At 41.5% G+C, this 20,242-nt stretch overlaps 1 protein-coding gene across 2 annotated transcripts in view; it reads right to left on the minus strand.

The window, feature by feature from the left end:
* SLC10A7 (solute carrier family 10 member 7) overlaps positions 1-20,242 on the minus strand; it is a 189,737-nt gene that overhangs the window by 13,195 nt on the left and 156,300 nt on the right. For both annotated transcript variants that reach the window (XM_037897360.2, XM_043545777.1), the window contains 2 exons: positions 17,854-17,905; positions 16,451-16,524 (listed from right to left, as the gene is read on the minus strand). In XM_037897360.2, coding sequence (XP_037753288.1) covers positions 16,451-16,524; positions 17,854-17,905 — 126 coding nt within the window. The remainder of the gene's footprint in view (positions 1-16,450; positions 16,525-17,853; positions 17,906-20,242) is intronic.

Raw genomic sequence — 20,242 nt, forward strand, 5'->3', positions numbered from 1 at the left:
TCTCCTGTCTGCTCTCATTGTTCCTGTGTTCCCTCTCAGTCTTCGGTTCCTGTATTCCGATGGGCTCTTTTTTCTTCCTCTTCTGGTCCTTGATGTTCTCCCTCACATAACCCTTCTGTTCCTGCATACTCTCTTTTCTTCTTTTTCTCAGTTCTTGCCCTTTTAACCCATGTTCTTCTGCTGCACGAGGGTCCCAATTCTCCTCTCATTTACAGCTGTGAGAATCAGGTGTAATTCCATTGAAGGCAATGGAGTTACACCAGTGTAAACAGATGTTATGAGAGGAGGGCCAGGCTTGTGGGGCTGGATTTCCATTTATTCCTGATGTTTCTGCTCTTTTCCCATGTCTTTCACCACTCTTTTACTACTAACGTTAAAGCATTTTGTGATACAGTGTTAGGGGCCTAGAGCTGACCCAGTGCTCTGGTCACTAAAGGTACTAGCTATTTCCCTCCTGGAATGGAATTAATAGGACGGATGGGGGCTCAATGGCTTAATAAGACAGGAGGCTGACCAGCTAATGAAAGCAATCAACCAATCAGCTGGGAACAATTAAAAGGACAAGAAGGAAGCACAAGAAAGTGGCAGGCAGAGACCAGGGGATACGGGATCTCAGGATGGGGTGATCTTCCCTTCTCACTCTCCAGAGAGTGTGTTAAGGGGGAAGTTTACTTTCAGTTGTGTGTGGCTACACAAGGCTGTACTGGTGAATTGGTGGAAGGGACGTAATAAATAATATGGTGGGGCTTGTGTCCACCCTGGTTTGTGGTGATTCAAAGGGTGGAGAAGGTAGCCTGTTACGTATGTGGAGCAGATATGCGAGTAGGAGAAAATCTGCTTGTCCAACCTCCATGGCTATCAACATGGCCAACAATAACGGTGGCGTATCTACAACACAAGGGTACTGAGTGGGTGTGCCAGAAAAGCTCTTTTTCTCCCCTCACCTATGCTGATTTGGCCCCAACATTGTACTTTGGACATCCCTGATCTAAGGCTACCGGTTCCCAATTAACTAACTCAAATGAAATCCGTTTTCCCCTCCCCCATCCTTGCACCCAGTGTAACCTCACACATCTTTCACTTCCTCTCTCTCTCTCCCCACAACCCCGTTGTTACTTTCACATGTTCTAGTCTCCTTTATAAAAGGCCCTATGAAAATATCATACGGCACTTCATTACATTTAGTTAACTGTAAAATAATAAAAAAGTCCTACAAGATTTGAAGGTATTTTTAAAGCAAATTTAAATTTAGGGCTCTTTTCATCTAGCTATCATTGCAGTCATATAAATGAAGCAAATTAATTTTAATGCTCCAAGGTACTGATTCTGTGTCACCATGGTTGACAGGATCCAACCAGACTTTATGAGATGGCATTTGACTTTATGGAAGTGAGCACTGTGCACGCATTTACAATTTTACAGGGACTTTAAGCTGTCATGCTGAAAAATGTTTATAAAACATTAATCAAAAAGTGCCTCTTTAATACAATGCATTGTCTGAAAGATGTTAGAAGGCACATATTGTAAATGGATTCTTTTTCTGACTAAAGTAATTTCTACCAAAAGCATTTCCCCACTGCTATACAAGTACACAGGGTGGATAGATAAAGAGCACTTTCTCAGCACATTACTACCTGATCCAAACACTTGGGAAATCACTAATGTACAGCATGCCATATTTCCATGTCACACATGACACATTTGTCTAAAATTACCCAACAGAGTTTGACATTGCAGCATATTCCATAGCAGAGCTTTCAACTGACATCTGCCAAGTAAGAAACTTCAAGTAAGAGCTTTCTTCTTCTAACAAGCAAGTAAGAGTTTTCTTTTATCCTATACCCATGATGGAAAGGATAAAACAATAAGTACTGTAGCTCAGTTTTTCTATTTTAATATGTTTATTTTATGCTCCCTGAATTTGGAAGTTTCCTCATAGCAGCGTTTCATCACTTGCTGTTTTCTATAGTACTACTGTGATTTGAGAGAACTTAATATAACATTTTATTGCTACCAAAATACAGGCTATTATCCTTCACTCCCAAACCCGAATTATTGCTAGCTGATATACTTTTCTTTATTGTTCAGTGTTTTCCCCTTAAATGTCCGTATACCAAACCATTTATCCTAAAACTTTATCACTTATATTACTGAATCACATTCCAAACCACTTGTGCATTGCACATATGAGAAATTGCAGTATTTTTACTTGGAGAAATATAGTTGGAACCACAGAAAGAGAATACCACTGAAAGTAGGGACACACAAGCCATTCAGAAGATCAGAGGAAAAAGCAAATACCACAAAAGCAATGACAAGAATTAAAATACTGTCCTTGGTCTATAGATTTGTAATATTCTATTCTATTTGTCTATACATTTCTAGTGAATCAATTACCACAGTATCTAAGAGTCATATACAAGAAACAAGACATTACTGAGTGTCACAGACTCAGACCAGAAGGATATAAGAGAGTAGTAGAAGCTTCAGAATGAGCAGGTCCCTGTTCCCTGGATAGCCAAACAAAGGCTACTCCAGGCTAATCAAGAAACCTGATGCCAATTAACCAATTAAGGCTGTTAGGCTAATGGAGACAGCTGGAACCAATCAAGGTCTCACTCATACTGCTTAAAAGCTCTCCTTTCCAGTTCCCTCAGGGGAAGCCCAGGTGAAAGGAGCTGGAGGAGAGAAAGCATCACTGAATCCTGAGGTAAGGGTGAAGCTAGGAAAAGGGGACCATGGGGAAGTGGCCCAGGGAATCAAAGCAGCATCAGTGGTGAAGGGAAAACCACTAACAGCTGCTACCATTAGGATTCCTGGGCTGGAACCTGAAGTAGAGGGTGGGCCTGGGTTCCCCCCATGCTTTACAGAGATCCTCTTGAGAGGGGAAGCAGACTTTGGTCCAGGCAGGAGGCCAAACTGCACCTACTGAGCTCTAAGGAGCAACAGAGACTATGGGTATTCCACCTTCCCACCTCCCATACTGGCCTGTGATGAAAGTAGCTCAATAAGCTGTAACCTTTGCTGCTATACTGAGAAAGGGAGGTCATATTGAGGGCCTTAGTGAGCTTCTGAGGCCACTGAATCTGCCTAGAAGCGCGAGACCCAACAGTACAGGCTTGGAGCTTTGTCACATGAGTTATGAATAATAGTAGCTTTTCTAAGTTATATTGTCTTTCTGCAGGATCACTTTGGAAGTTGATTACAAAAGGAGGGATGCCAGGACATTTAGCAGCCTTCTTGATTGAGGAAATACCTGTTCAGAGAGGTGAGTCTTGCATTGGGATCTGTCCAAGACAGGCAAGACACTAGCTCAGTTTGATTGCCAGTAGCAGGGAGTTTCATAAGACCCTACCACTAAGAACACACTGCCAAGCAGCCTCTGAGAATTCTCCTAGTGGTTTTGCCAGCCACATCTTCCCTGCTATGGCAGTATTCTCAGAGGGGTGCAGAAAGGTAGTCATGGTTATGAGTAGGTTCTAATCTATTTAGGATTTAGAAGTTGAGAACAAAGCTGTTAAAGCAGACATGAACTTGGATGCGGAGCTGTTGTTGAGCACAGAGTACTGGTGATGTACTGTGATCAGTCTGTCTCGTTCAGGGGAGATGTTGCATGTTGTACCAGATGGAGCTTTCATGGTTATCCTAGACAGAACACACTGCAATAGTTTAGCTTTGAGGTGACACAGGATATATTACTATGGCTAGGTCTGTGTCCTAGAGGAAGGAACACAAACTTCTGGTTAGCTGTAGATGGAAGAAGGTGTTTTTGGCCACTGTTTTTTAAAATCTTGAAACTGCACACCACTTTGATTTATTTATTATTTAGCACATGCAATGCGTTCAAGCCAAGCCACACTGTTCCTATCAGCAATGTTCAGGGCATGAAGACCTCCAGGAAGTTGAGTCATTTTGCATTCCTCAAGAATGTGTGTCATGGTTTGTGGCTGCCCGCACTGACATAGTGTACTATCTCTGAAATGTCACTGAAATACTGCTGCAGCACAAATTCCACGTCTGGTATGAAATTGGTTGAGAAGGCTCCATTGCCTTTGTGGTAAATCAAACACGGGTTGACATTGAGTCAGAGACAAGATAATTATTTGTCACTTTCTCTGCAGACCATGAAGCTCGCCACGCATCCTCTAGCATAAATCTCTCACACTTAAACTTATCCACAACGGGTGCTGTGAGGGCAGATGACCCTGTGGTGGATTAACGAAGTCTTTAATTAATGGTAGATGTGGTATATCATGCAATTTTGTCACAAGCTTTGCTACTCTTTCATCTCTGCGAACACTGGGTGGAGCAATATTGCAGAGAACTGGTAACCATGGTAGAGGAGTAGATTTAAGTGTGCCTGAAATAATACACATGGTGGTAATAAGTTGTACATTGATTATCCTTGTGTGAGATGAGCCAGCCCATACTGGAGTGCAGTACTCAGCTGCTGAGTAACAGAGTGCCAAAGCTGAAGTGCATAACGTTTGGGTGTTGGTGCCCATGTCATTCTGGCCAGTTTTCCGAGTAGGCTGTTGTGTGTTTTGACCTTAGTCATTGTCTTTGTAAGATGATCGTGATATGTGAGAGTCCTATCCAACATAATGCCTAGACCGGACGTGAATCATGCTTTATTTGCTGACCATTGAAAACTATATTCAACTCTCTGCCCACTTGTGCATGATGTAAGAACTGCGAAGAGCTACAGAAGGCCCCGCCCCCGCAAATCCCATTGGCTGTGGTTCCCGGCCAATGGGAGCTGTGCGCGGAGCCCCCGGCCCCTCTGGTGCCTAGGAGCTGCAGGGACATGCGGATCTGGGTAGGGAGCTCCTGCCAGCCCCACCAACCCTCCCCTGCCAGCACTAGCAGGGTACCAGGCCACCTCCCCCAGCACCCGTGGCACACCTGACCACCTCCGACAGAGCACTCACGGCCTGCTGCCCAAGTTTTAATTAGGGGTATATAGTAAAAGTCAAGGACAGGTCACGGGCCCTGAATTTTTGTTCACTGCCTGTGACCTGTCCATGACTTGTACTAAAAATACCCATGACTAAAATGTAGCCTTAATAATAAGACAGAAAATATCATATTGTCTCTATATAAATCCATGATATGCCCACATCTTGAATACTGTGTGCAGATGTGGTCGCCCAATCTCAAAAAAGATATACTGGAATTGGAAAAGATTCAGAAAATGGCAACAAAAATGATTAGGGGTACGGAGCGTCTGCCATATGAAGAGAGATTAATAAGATTGGGACTTTTCATCTTGGAAAAGAGATCACTGGTGGGGGGGATATGCTAGAGGTCTATAAAATCATGACAGGTGTGAAAGAAAGTAAATAAGGAAGTGTTATTTACTCCTCATAACACAAGAACTAGGGGTCACCAAATGAAATTAATAGGCAGCAGGTTTAAAACAAACAAAAGGAAGTATGTCTTCACAAAACGCACAGTCAACCCGTGGAACTCTTTGCCAGAGGATGTTGTGAAGGTTAAGACTATAACAGGGTTCAAAAAAGAACTAGATACATTCATGGAGGATAGGTCCATCAATGGCTATTAGCTAGGATGGGCAGGGATGGTGTCCCTAGCCCCTGCTTGCTAGAAGCTGGAAATGGGTGGCAGGGGATGGATCACTTGATGATTACCTGTTCTGTTCATTCCCTCTGGGGCACCTGGCATTGGCCAGTGTCGGAAGACAGGGTACTGGGCTAGATGGCCCTTTGGTCTGATCCAGTATGGCCATTCTTATGTTCCATCAACAACGTCCACATTTGTAGCCTTGCGAACAGCACTTTATGGTTGAATGTATCAAAGGTGGCCGACCATCCTAAAAGTATTACGGTGGATATTTTTCCTCTGCCTAAGGGCATAAGAAGATCCTTCATCTGTGCAATTAGCACGTTTTTGGTGCCATATCTAAGTCTCAAGTCTGACTGGGAAGGGTCCAGGAGCAGCTGGAGTTATTTTGCCACTGCCTTCTTGATAGCATCTAAATTATGCTGAAAGAAACCCTCGCTTCAAGTATTTTAAGAGGTGAGGAACTCAATACATTTTCAGATCTCAATTCAGTTTCAACGTGGGGAGGAAGAGGGACAAACTGAGGCAGCAGCAGAAGAAAAAAATGTCGAAAGAGGAAGCAGTACAATGAAATGGTGAGAGATTAAAGGAGCTTGGTGGGGCAACATGAGAGAGTCCCAAATGGGGGACAGTCCTTCAGCTGGAAGTTTTGGCTGGCCTGCATTTATCCAAATGAACAGAACACTTTACTTTCATGCTGTGCATTGAAGAAAGGACAATGGCCTAGATTCACAACGATACTCAGGAGTCATGACATTGAGCGTTGCGGCACCTACATTTTGTGTGCCTGGAAAATCACAGGAACACCACACTGACTCACGAAGCCTGAGTTAGTGCCTAAATGGGGAGAGATTCACAAAAGCCAACATAGTAGGTGGCTTTCCAGTTGAAATCCCTTCTCCTAATCAGTTGGAGGGGGAATTTGAACTGGGGGTCTTCCACATCCCAGGGGAGTACCCTAACCACTGGGCTAAAATTTGTGAGTGAAGTCCTCTCTCTCCCATCACCCTTGCTGTCTTGTGTGAATCTGCTTGAGGGGCCTGGCCTGGTAGGCGTGCACAGAGCCAGATCAGGCCCCACATGAGTTATGCAGGTGAATCCTTGTCCTCCTCGGTTTGTGAATTGCTCTGGGATTTAGGAGGGAGATACGTGCCCAGAGTTGAGGCAGTCGTACACATGTCCAGAGGCAGAAACACAGGAGCAGAGAGAACTTTTTACTGCAAAAACTTAGGTGCTGAGTGTGTTTAGGCACCCACAGGATTCAGCAGCAGTTTTGTGAATAGCAATGGAGCCTAAAGCTGGGACTTCGTTGCCTAAGAACCTTTGTGAATCTAGGCCAATGACACTAGAGCATTCAAAATAGTGCTCACATGGCTAGCATGAGATTGGGTGCCTGTTACCTCCTTTGGGAGCACAGCACTACTGGGATACAGATGAATCACTGAGTACCTGTTAACATATTACATTGGCCCCAAGTCACCCGGGGGATGCAGGAGAATCACTTTTTGAAATTCAGTCCTGTCTATGTGAGATTCATACTGGCTGCAAGAGATTCAATGGGTCTGTGATACATATAAAGGCGAAGGAAGAGGAGGAAGATTAATGAAGAATGAGACAGATATTTCTTTTGTCACTAACACTAAAGGAAAAGATGGAGAAAAGCTAGTGCCCTAGGCATGCTTTTACTAATTTTAGTTTTTAGTTGTTCAGGTCACTGGTTCACCTTGTTCATATTACCACAGAAATTAGATTCTGCAATGTAAAATGTAGCTACCAAGAAACAGTACATCTTCAACTATCAAAGATTTAAGTAAATAAAAATGTAAAAGGGGAAAAGAGAGAATGTGCTGTTTGATCTATTTATGGTTTTTCAACGGGTGTTTTCAGATTGGAAGTGATGTTTAATGAATGACCTGAGCAATCTCACCAAATGCTAACAATGAAACATTAAACACCGACAACTGAAGACTGCCTTAGACTCAGGAACACCTTAACCCATCTGACAATATTGTAGTAGTAATTAATTAACAGGTCATTCAAGAATGAATCAAACCACCATAAATCTTATTTTAAACACTAGCTTATCTCTACAATGAGACCTAGGCACATGCATGGCTATGGTGTAGATGATCTTGGTCTACTTCAGAGACTTTTTACTGCCTGTATATCAAGTCATAGTTCACACAGACAATACATTCAGTGCACTCAGAGGTTCGTCTTGTACTTCATTACTAACATGAAAGCCATTGAGATATGTGTACTCAGTGATTGCAGAAACACCCTTTTTTCTCTATATTTCTAGTATACTTTTATGTAACAGAGCCATGTCAGTGCCTCAGATATTATGGTGATAAATGGAAGGATGCACAGAGAGACAGACAATATCCTACAGACTGAAAGTTTTATTAATTTGCTGTTCCCTTGAACACAATTATTCTCTCCAGCACAGCAGATGCCAGGATCTGTGGAGGCATCAAAGTTTTGGCGAAGTGAATTTCATTTAATGTATTAAAATAGACATTATGGAAATACTTATATACATTATTCCTATTGTATTTGAGCGCACGCAAGAAATGAAACCCACAGTGATTCCCTCCTTATGCATCAAGGCAAGCAAAAACACGGATGCATAAACTAAACATCTCCTCTCCCTCCCTCCTTTTACTATGTTTTTAGGCCATGGAAATGCCAGATATCAGAATCTGAAAACACTGGCTACAACTTTTCAGCTTTTTTTTTTTTTTGTAGAACAAAGGATAATAAGATTTACTTTCCCCATCACTTGGGCAGGGACTTTGGAGCCAACAGTCCTCTATCCACAGGAGAGAGAAATACTGTCCTATGTTTATTTTCCACACTAAACCACTGACAATTAGGATGGTGGTGGGAGTTGTGCAACTTGCAGCGCTGAACTTATCCACTTCCAACCTCCCAGCAACCCCCCTTCTAACAGGGCCACTACTTTTTCCAAGTGTTTTTTTTTTAAAAAAAAATCCTTGCACCCACAGTTTCAGAAGTGTCTGAAGCCAGCAGCTGAGACTGGCTGCCAGACGGTGCACGGAGAGCAGCACATGTAGATGTGATACTCCCACGGAGACTCAACAACATCTTCAATACTCTTTACTATAGGTGACATTTGTAGCCTCTGCCAGCTTGGGATAACGTGATCTTGAGTCATGTCCAAATTCGGATCTCCCCTAGGGTAACCTGCCAGCTATCTGCTGAGTATAACGTAGTTCCTTAAAGTAGATACATTAACTGGAACTGTTTTTGGTGGAGAGAGAGGGATGGGAGGGCTCTTGTGTCATTATCATTTTACAGCTGGGTGTTTGTAGCATTTTTTTTTATTATTATAAAGCGGTATGAGCTTGCTGTCATTAAAAACCTGCGATCTGGTTTTTAGTGTCTGATCTAATTAAGAGTTCATCTGGCAAGACGCACAACCAAATAAATAATTGGAGAGGTGCAACTCTGAAATGACAATTGTTATTCATCGATCTCTTTTTGCAAGTAGAGATTGAGAGATGTAAACTTCAAGTGAATGAGATCTCCTGGGTGAGATTCTTCAGTTCAAACACAGTAAACAACTGTTGTTCTCTGATGCACATTTTAGTACTGCTGGAGGCAAACTTTCTAAATATTAATAAAAAAACTACTACTGGCAGAGTGTACAGATGAATAGGAAGCACTGGGAAACAAGCCCCAGTGCTGGATTTCTTGCCCACATTCAAAGGCTAATCAAAAAGCATATGTTTCAGGGCACATAGGAAGGGAGATCCCCTAATTTCCTATACAGTTACCCTTTTAGAATCATAAGAGAGATGAAAATTCAGTAAACAGAAACAGAGGAGGCATAGGATATCATGAATCTCATGCCAAACACAACAATAGCAAAACATGTGCTCTGTCCAAGTGCCACTAAGACTCATTTAAACTCTGACATTTCTTTCTTTGAGGTAGATCTACTAGCAGATTATCTTCCTGAATATATGCCCTCACTGTAACCCCTTTGTGCTTCTCTGGTGGTGCAAAGAGGTCATAAAGCTGACTTAGCTAGCCAGCATGTGGACATGATGGGAGACTAGGTGTTGGCAGAGCATTGCTACTCCCAGAGGCTGTCACTAGCTGGCACATGAGAGCAGGGCTGAGTCTGCTCTGATTTGTGCCTGGACCCCCCGTATGTTTACTTGCCTATTGATTCTAATGGTCACACTGAAATATATGGTAAATGTTCACGTTGTGGGTCAATCTGAAACTCCCAGACACTAACCTGGTAAGCTAGACGGTGCTTCGCTTCATCCCAATAATAATAATAAAATATTAGATATTAAAATATACAACTATACATGAACATGGGGCCAGAGTCACTGGCAGGTCTAGGTCAGCATACGATGGCAAAGTGCCTGCCGCAAAGCCCTGGTGATGGGCATTTGGCTGAAGGAAAAAGTTGCTAAGTCCACAACGTCAGCTGGACTGGGGTGAGTGTGTAGGGGGGTTTGAACAGCTAAATAAATAGGCACAGCTGATGGGTGTGATGATGGATGTGCTGATTCACCACATGCCAGCAAAAAGCCTCATGTACGGTGTTGTGGCTAAAACTGCCTGCCATGTCACTGGACTCTGGCCATCCGTCGGTTGGGATTTGGAAGCATGTATCTCAGCTCAGTTACACAACTGTGTTTGTTACCATGCTGAATAAAACCTTTTTCCTGTTTTTTAAAAAAAAATCCCTTGGGGATTACTCCTTCTGGGTGAGTAGGAACGCTGTACATGCCTGCAAACTGCCAGCTCTGTTTGGGGAGTGGGGGAGGGAGGGTGCAGAGGCTTATGTAGAAGGAAAACATTTAAACTATCTCCATCCCAGAAGCCTTGAAAATGGATTTGGTTTTTGTCTGTCCCCCCAGTGGAGTGACGTGTTTAAAACATTGGCAAGTCCCGACCATCAAGTTCTGCCTCTCCTCGGAGTCTAGCGAGAAAGGAAGGTGGCGACTTGTTAGGTCATAACGGTGACTTGATAAATAATATTGTACCTCAAGAACATGTTTGGTAGGGACCCAAATGAGCAAGGGTGGGAGAGCGAAGCAAGTACGTAGCCAGTCTTACAGAACTGACCAGCCATGCATGGAGGCCTACACGGCTTCTCATTAGACTAGATAGCTCTTTCCTTCCTCGGAAATAGTTTAAAGTTTTTAGGAGAAGACTAAAGGGCTGGTTGGTCAGCCAGCCATGGAAAGGGAGGACAGTCTATGAAAGGAGCACCAAAAAGGGAGTAACTTTCTTTGGCTTCTTGGTTCTGCTTTCAGCTACAGCAATGTAGCTTGGGAGTAATTTCAATGACTTTAAATGACAATAACAGAACTGTTTACAGGTACTGGGAACTTCTGTATGTGAACTGGGGTCCTAGAACGGTCCTCTTGTGCCAGGCTCTCCTTTCTAACTCATGCACCATTAGCCCCTCCAGGCCTAATCTTCTGAAATAAGTGCCACTTACTGGGAAGGGAGAAAGCCCTCCCAACCGCCCTGCTGGTGGCAAGGGGGGAGACACAAAAGAACTTCAAAAAACAAACTTTAAAACTGACCTCAGGAACATAGATTTGAACTTGAAGAACCCACACTAACAGTAGGTACTTTATCCTTGGTCCCAGCTCTTCATAGTAGTTTGCTCTTAACATACCCATTAGAAGGCCAGGAGATTTCTTATGCAGGCACAGTAAGGAGGCTAGAGCTGGGAATGAGTGGGCTACAGTAATAACCCTTGTGAGACTTTGTATCTTTCTAGGAATTCAAAAGCAAAAATGGATTCAACAGGACCCCTATGATTTTAACAATTTTGGTAGAAGTTGGGAGTACACCTTGGTCCAGATACAGCCTCCAGCCATCTGTTCTTTCAAATGCCATACCCTACCAACAAGAATCATCTCTCTCTTATGCAGGCAGGTCACTTTCACCTAGATCCCTTTCTCAATCAAGTTAGATGAAAGGCCATATAAAACTAAATATCAGCAGCAAGTGGATGATTATGCAGCCTAAAATGTTGCCTCTTAGTCTTCATATAAATATCGAACAAAAGTGGTTACAAGATGGATCCTCCATAACCTCACAAATGAAGGCCTTCGGAGAACATCAGTAATTGCACAGCATTACCCTTTGGGAACTCTATACGAGAAGTCAATGGAATCACTCTCATGCTTAAAATTAGGCACATGCCTTATTACTTGCTGAATCAGGGCTACAGAGCACAAACTTGAAGTCACTGGGAACAGAAAGCATTCAGCACCATGCAAGAAGTGCTCATTATTCCTGCAGGTTCAGCTCAATATTTAGTGGGTCTGCAATGGTTGACTATACAAATTAACTCTGGGCTGAAACTTGGCAATATTTCTGGTTTCACTGTGTTTCTTTTCTCTTATGCAGTAATTAAAAGAAGCCTTATTTTATCGCAGCCTGTAATCTGAATCCAATCTTTTGGCCTTTTTATATTTAAAGCAGCTAGATTCTCATCGTCATAAAATAGGCAAATGCAGCAGCATGCTACCTTGTTTTTAAATTGTCTGAACATAGATTGTCCACTCTGCACTGAAGCAATAAAACAGTGTATCCACTTTTATTAAAAAAGAAAACCAAAACAGAAAAAACCTTCAAATGAATTTAAACCACAAACATTTTCAAGTAAAATTGACCAAAATAAATAAATTTACAGCTTCTTCCTCAGAGTATTTATATAAACTGAAAAATTTAATTGGGTTTATTTAAGAATCTAAAAAGCCATTGCCTTATTGCCATCTAAATGAGAAAATGTACGCTGCATTGAAAACAAAATCCTAATTCCATAAGGGGCTTTTTAACAATCCTTTGTCAATCATATCTGGTATGCCGATGTTACAGAGTAGGTAGCAGCTATTTATTTTCTGCTGGATAAAATACGTATAGGTTGTAGTTATCGAACTATTATGAAGGTTTAAATTAAAAACTGAATTACTGGTGAGTCTGCATTTTTATTTTTTTAAGTGGTGACCTGTAGCTAGTATAAAAGATACAATAATCTCCTACACTAGCCAGAGACTATGTACAAGTTCAGGCAACCAAGCCTGCAGTATTGTTTTAGATGAACCATACTGATCGCTCTGCACTTCCTTCAGGCCTCCTCTTTCTTGCTGAACGAACTCCAGGGAATGGCATCATGTCAGGCTTTCCAGATGGATTATGTGAAGCCATAGCTCAATGTCATTTTCAATAGCAAGACTCATAATTAAAGGTCAAATAGTCACTTCATCTGCAATCAATCAATAGAAGAAGTACTAATACTAAGTACTAATCAATCATTGGCAAATGCACTAATAAAAGCCATGAATCAAATGTCTGCATGTGTGCGTACTCACATGTACTGTGTATATATGGGGAGAAGGAGAGAAAGAACAAAGTGTGGGGGAATATGTGAGGATACCACATTTATCTTCACTATTTGTAAGTTTATATCCCTAATTCACTAGTTAAATGAAATAGAAATAAATATGGTTTTGTGTGCCAACATGATGTATACTCTTTAGAAATCATTGAAAGGACCATTTATATTAAGAAATATTAATCAGTTTATGATACCGAATGAAAAATATAAGGAACCTAGTCAGTGTAATTCATCCTTATGCCTGCACCTGATCTTTGAGGAAAAATAGGTGCGTCAGCTGTTCAGTATATAAAATAAACCCCGACTTATGGGGACAGCACTTGTCTCAGTGTAGAGTGAGCAATTTTTCATGAATTCAGCAGTGGAAATGGCAGTTGAGCATGCATTGCATGAGAATTAGTTGGTTTCTTAATATGGTGCGGGAGAAATATCTTACAAAAGTCTTCTGGTGCTTCTCCTATTACCACTTCTAAAGCTTTAAAGCTGTTCTCTCTTCCTCCTCTTCTGTTGGTTCCATTCTAAAATCCCCAAGGGAAGGGACAAGAAACACCTATTGGAGCTTCACATGTCAAGATGAGAAAAACGAATTTCAAGCCCCAAAATAAAGCTACTGTTGTAGGAGGTCATTTATATGTTACCAGTTGCTTAATGGCCATGTCTTGAAGGTAAATGAAAACAACTGCCCAAAATGGGCTTAAAACAAGACCCTGAACTGCAGTGGTTCTCTCAGATACTGTGATGTTGGAGACAGAAGTACTAACATTAGTGCAGTTTTTTTGCATGCTTTACAGTAAATATTCCCTGTAAAATGTGATGGAACAACAACATAGCATGGGCATCTTCTGCCTGTTATGCTCCCACTAAAATCAAAAGCAAAACTCTCATTGATTTCATTGGGAGCCAGCTTGGGTTTCTGATATAAATAAACAAGGATCTGGTACACTGAAGGGTCATTCAGAAACAGTTTATTGTTACACACACACACACACAACCCCTGTAACGCTGCCAGAGACCAGGAGAGGAACTTGGGATAACTTTACAATAAATGTTAATTGCATAGGTTAAAGATTCCTATTTATGCCACTAGCTTTGGGGGCAATTTTCATAATACTAAAGCTTTGTTAATCCAGATCTTTCTGATAAGCTCCATCCACTTATTTATTTACATAGCTATGCCTTTTTTTTTTTTTTTTTTGAAGTTCCCTTTGCTGTGGGATCTAGAAACCCAAGCAATGATTAACAGAAACAAAAATGCATACTCTGTCAGAGGCAATGGATAAACAGACAATAGGCATGCTTACACACACTGCCCTCAGATTTGCTAACTGTGGGCTTGGTGAACTGCCAAAAGAACCACTTTCCACAAATGGGAGCGCTCCATTCAGAATGCCTTGGTTGTGGTCTCTTACAACAAAACTCCAGGAACCATCAACAAGAGCAACGCAACTGATCTTAACAGCAGAGATGTAACAGAGTCAGATGCAATCTCTCAGATAGCTGGGTGCTAGGCTATTCAGAGCTTTAAACAGTAAGCTAGTGCAAACACCCAGAGCACGAGTGTGCTCCCAGTTATCTGCCCACTGGGGAGGTAAACTGCAGCAAGAAATACCAGCTGGAACTTCTGAGTGTTCTTCAAGGGTAACCCCAGTGAAGCAATCTACCCCAAAGCTGACAAAGGCTAACATAACTGTGGCAAAGTTTACACCCAAGAGGAGGGGCTGCAATATTCTGGCCAACCACCCCCACCACCTATCCACTTGCACACCTCTTTGCCTATACTAGCTATATATATTAGTAGAGAGGAATTATGAGTCCTGGAGAAAACAGGTTCCAAAGAGTCCTGAACTTTTAGCTGGCTGCTGTTTTCCCACATCTGTTGCACGTGCACAGAGCACTACAAAGTGCAAGCAAAACCTGACTAATTTAGATGTCTCAGGGAGAGCAGTTACTTTTTATTCAGCAGCTGCTAGGAGCTAGGAACCAGGTAGCTTCAGGGAGAAAATAAAAATATAATGAACGGGGATTGAGTCACAAGCTAGTGGGGAAAAGGCTGGAGAGAAGGAGCACTGACTTCAGTGTATGCCATGTGTGATTCAGGCAGGGCTATATTGGAGGGTTTATAGCATGAGAACAACTAGTGACAAGGGAACACAGATCCGTGATTTTTTCTGGGTGAAAGCAATCCCCTGGAGGCTTCTCATGTTTAAGCACCCACTGTAGTGATTTTATTTGCACAGCAATTATATAAGTGTGTGCAGTCTACACACAAAATCACAGTCTCAAGAAAAAAAAAAGATAAAATAATTGCACATTCTTAGCTAGTTGAAATCAATGCCCTTTGTTCTGTCAGGTCACAGTTGTACCCTAGGTCTGCAGGTAACTTGGTCTAATCACACATGTTGTACTGTGCTATACTTATATGAAAGAGAAGTCATATGTACTACAGATTGTCTGAAATTGTACTCAAGGCAATGCAAACTGATTTTATTAAAAATGAATTCAAAGTATCCAGGCAGTTTAAAAGAAATCAAAATAAATACTTTCTGTATATTAAAATGTAACTGTAGAAATGCTACTCAATGGTAAAGATCGTCATTACCATTCCTTCCAATATATCCAACTCCATTTAATAACTAAAGTTTTATCTTTGATAGTTACAGGCTTGAAAAGGTTAATACTCAATTATATATGCTGTACTTTATCAAACAAACATTTTCCAGTTTTGGAAAGAAATAAGAAAACATACAGCCACCAATAGTGCCACTGACTGATCGGCAGAAGAGAACAGGAATAGGAATGGAGCACTTTCATGACACTCTAAACGTAACTATTTTAATTATATTTTGTATGTTTCGATCAGACCATGCTTGTTATCACTAAGTAATTTTAAATGACAAATACTTCAATAATGTTTTTGACTAATGAATTGTAATAAATTATACACACAGTCCAAAGATGTTGCAGACTTCAGATAAATACAATTAAGCTGCTAAACTACACAAAAAACAGAACTGTCCTTAGTGATCTATTTTGGAATATGCTAAGCACGGCAAATGCTAAGCAGTTTTGAGCAATATCATCTTTCTGGGGTGACAGTGTAGGAATAACTCAGAACATTATGAGTAATGAACCTCAAACTTTATCAATATTGGATTAGGGTATTGGAACATCACAAGTAGAAAATGAAGTAGCTCCCTCTAAAATAAGAGCAGATTAATGGCACTGCAGTACTACTGAACTCCCAGTTGAGAAAACTGTGCTGTCTCCTTTTTAATAAACATTTATTTACCCCGTGCAAAAATGTTATCATTAATATACCAATATCCTTAATATACCAATGTTCACATGCTTGTCACACTGAAACAACTACTACTTTGATTTAACAAAAAACAACTTTTTCCAACAAAGTGAATTACTGTGATTGCACTGAAAAGATAAACTTGACCTCTCATAATGACTTACCCAGGGTGAGGGATTTGTGTGTGGAACAAAAAATGATAGCCACGGTGTCTGCTGGTGTGAAACCAGAGTTATTCCTAGAAAAAAAATTTTTAATAATCTCTTAGCAAAAATCTGCTTAAAACATCATTGATCAAATGTACAACTTTAAGTATCCACACACATGTTCATAACACTTTGATCAGCTAGACAGAAATAATTCTACCCACAAATGCACAGCAGTGTGTGTGTGGTGGGTTTTTGTTTTATTTATTTAAAAATATTTTTTTCCCTCAGTTGTGGCAAACTCTCTAATGGATAAATTCCCACAACCTAAATCCACCCAAGGTTACTTCTACATACATTCTGTATCACATTAGCAGCCAACTCCCCTTTGTAAAAACTGACCAACAGACAGTAAAGAGATATAGGATACATTCTATCTATTGAGAGAGAAGCTGGGCTTGAGGTTTATAGGATAAAATTAAGGCAGGAAGGTCGGAAAAGTGACCAACAGAGGCATACGATTGCCCAGTAGAGGTCATATGTTCAATCCAAATGGGAAATAGCTTTTCCTGAAACTCCAGATATGTATTTATTATACAGTTTAAGTAGCATCCTACTCAAGGTCCTGTAGAAATGGCATTGTGGGGTTCTACAACTGGGTCAGATCCTTGGTCCAGGAAAGGGCCAACATTACAAAAGGCACTTAAAGATGTCCTAAAGGATCATTTAGGATTCCTCTCTCACAGGGTAATACTCTGGTGGCATAAAACTAGCAGAGCTGGCTCTATGCCACGTGCTCCATCCCCCCTAGATAGGGAATGTTTTAGGCAGGGGGCATAGCCAGAGTATGCTGCACTCTAGCAATCCCCAATCAGCAGAATGGTGCCTTAGAGCAGGACTGTGGCTGCTCTAACTTGCATCTGTGACACCTGGGCAAATCCACTGCCTTCAATAGAAGTAATTCAGGGGTTCTCAAACTGGGGGGTCAGGACTCATCAGGAGGTTGTGAGGTTATTACATGGGGGGGTCACAAGCTGTCAGTCTCCATCCCAAACCCCGCTTTGCTTACAGCATTTATAATGGTGTTAAATATATAAACAAGTGTTTTTAATTTATAAGGGGGGGGGTCACATTCAGAGGCTTGCTATGTGAAAGGGGTCACCAGTACAATAGTTTGAGAACCAATGGAGTAGTTAATTGGAACTTGATTAACAATTCAGTAGAAAATGCACAAGAAGGAATAGAATCCAGCTCCTTCTCTCTTAGCTGTGTTGCTTCTGCAATGCTAATGGGGGAGATGCAGCAAAAGCATCATTAGAATGAAGTCACCCCTGTTTTGGAAGCATGCCCCTAAATGTATGCATAAATAAATATACACACTCTATATTGTACATTTGTTCAAAACATTCTAATCCACTTACCTTGTAGAAAAGAGGAAAGTTAAAAGCATGAAGCTCAGCTGAACAAAAAATACTGAAAGAGAAACAAGTTAAATTTAAGTTTACATGGTAAAAATAAATTTCACCTAAACCACTGTACTGTATGCTGTGTACATACCTTTTACACCTGCATAAAGTATGAAAAGATACACATCTGATGCTTAAGGATGGGCCAAAACACTCAAAGAAATTTGATCCAGCCAAGTGTGTGGGCATATAAGGACTTGAAGAAAGGACAATTATTTCTGAAGGAGCAATGGACATCACCATGTCTGAGGAAGCATTTCTGTAGCAAATGCGATTACTATGGTTATGGCAGCACTTGCAGAAGCACTGCCTCTGAATAAGGTACTTCCTGACATGATGTCTCATTGACAGAGAAGCTGACTGGTGAATGCCATGCATCCATTTCCAGAGTACTGCTTCACAGGAGTGATGACATAGTGCAACCTTCTGACATACTTTAGGTGCCAGATATATCTCTGCTTAACAAATTGCAAAATCACATGTAAGTGTGCATACTGCAGACACAAACATGCCCACACTCTGGTATATATTGCCCTCTTGATGAAATGCTTGTACTTTCCATAATTGTTAACAGGGGTTAGGAGACTCCTATATATATATATCATAGAATCATAGAATATCAGGGTTGGAAGGGACCTCAGGAGGTCATCTAGTCCAACCCCCTGCTCAAAGCAGGACCAATCCCCAATTATATCATCCCAGCCAAGGCTTTGTCAAGCCTGACCTTAAAAACTTCCAAGGAAGGAGATTCTACCACCTCCCTAGGTAACGCATTCCAGTGTTTCACCACCCTCTTAGTGAAAAAGTTTTTCCTAATATCCAACCTAAACCTCCCCCACTGCAACTTGAGACCATTACTCCTTGTCCTGTCCTCTTCTACCACCGAGAATAGTCTAGAACCATCCTCTCTGGAACCACCTCTCAGGTAGTTGAAAGCAGCTATCAAATCCCCCCTCATTCTTCTCTTCCGCAGACTAAACAATCCCAGTTCCCTCAGCCTCTCCTCATAAGTCATGTGTTCCAGACCCCTAATCATTTTTGTTGCCCTTCGCTGGACTCTCTCCAATTTATCCACGTCCTTCTTGTAGTGTGGGGCCCAAAACTGGACACAGTACTCCAGATGAGGCCTCACCAATGTCGAATAGAGGGGAACGATCACGTCCCTCGATCTGCTCGCTATGCCCCTACTTATACATCCCAAAATGCCATTGGCCTTCTTGGCAACAAGGGCACACTGCTGACTCATATCCAGCTTCTCATCCACTGTAACCCCTAGGTCCTTTTTCCGCAGAACTGCTGCCTAGCCATTCGGTCCCTAGTTTGTAGCTGTGCATTGGGTTCTTCCGTCCTAAGTGCAGGACCCTGCACTTATCCTTATTGAACCGCATTTGTTTGCATTCCTACTGGAAAAAAGCCAATTCCTGAACCAAGCAGTGCACACAGCCTGAAACCCTCAGCAGTTGTTGAGCATAACAGAACTTTACAGGTGTGGACATATTTGACAGTCCTGAGGGGGACCATCCTCTCAGCTACCTTACTTAATGTCTACATGGCAGCCCAGTCCCCAAGCATGGAATCTGAGACCACATCCCACCCAAATGCTATATAAGAAATGGGGCAGTTATGGAAAGGCAACTGACAAGTGGCCTTCCCAGACATCTCAGCACGTGTGGGAATCAGGCTGGATGTGTGACATTTGAAGAAACTGAATGATGTGTGGGGTCACACAAGCTGATTGAGTGGATCCACCTCTATGTGGGACCGCAGCAACCCCCTGTGGGGAGAATAGGGCAAGTGAGGCATAAGACTAGGATTTCCAGAGATCTTTTAGAAGGAGGAGGGCACACTTTTACATGTGCTAGAAATCTGGTGCAGAACCCCCTCTCTTGCAAAGCCTGGGTATGTGATGACCATGAAGCTAAATGTGTCTCATAGTACAAGGTCAGATAAGGCAACAGTTTGGCCCCAATTTATAACTGGGCAATAGTGTTGGTACTGGGCAATACTGACACATTAAACCAAGACTGAAAGAATCTCTTAACTATCAATGAAATTTTCCATTTATTTTGAGAATTTCCTGAGATGGGCACACTAAAATTTTTGCCTCACATTTCATTTGGTATTTTACTTCATAGGAATCAACCAATTGTTACGGAATTGTAAATCATTTTTCTTTGGCATAAATGCATTAATTTACCATGCACAGAAAATGCATCCTTTCTGTAATACCTACATACAAATAAACACCAATGTTGCTATCAATGCTATGTTATATATACTTCACTGAGGCTAGAATATTAACATACAAGTTACCTTTAAACAATAATCTGGAGAATGATAAATA

This window comes from Chelonia mydas, chromosome 4, assembly GCF_015237465.2.
Source record: "Chelonia mydas isolate rCheMyd1 chromosome 4, rCheMyd1.pri.v2, whole genome shotgun sequence".
Taxonomy (NCBI): Eukaryota; Metazoa; Chordata; order Testudines; family Cheloniidae; genus Chelonia; species Chelonia mydas.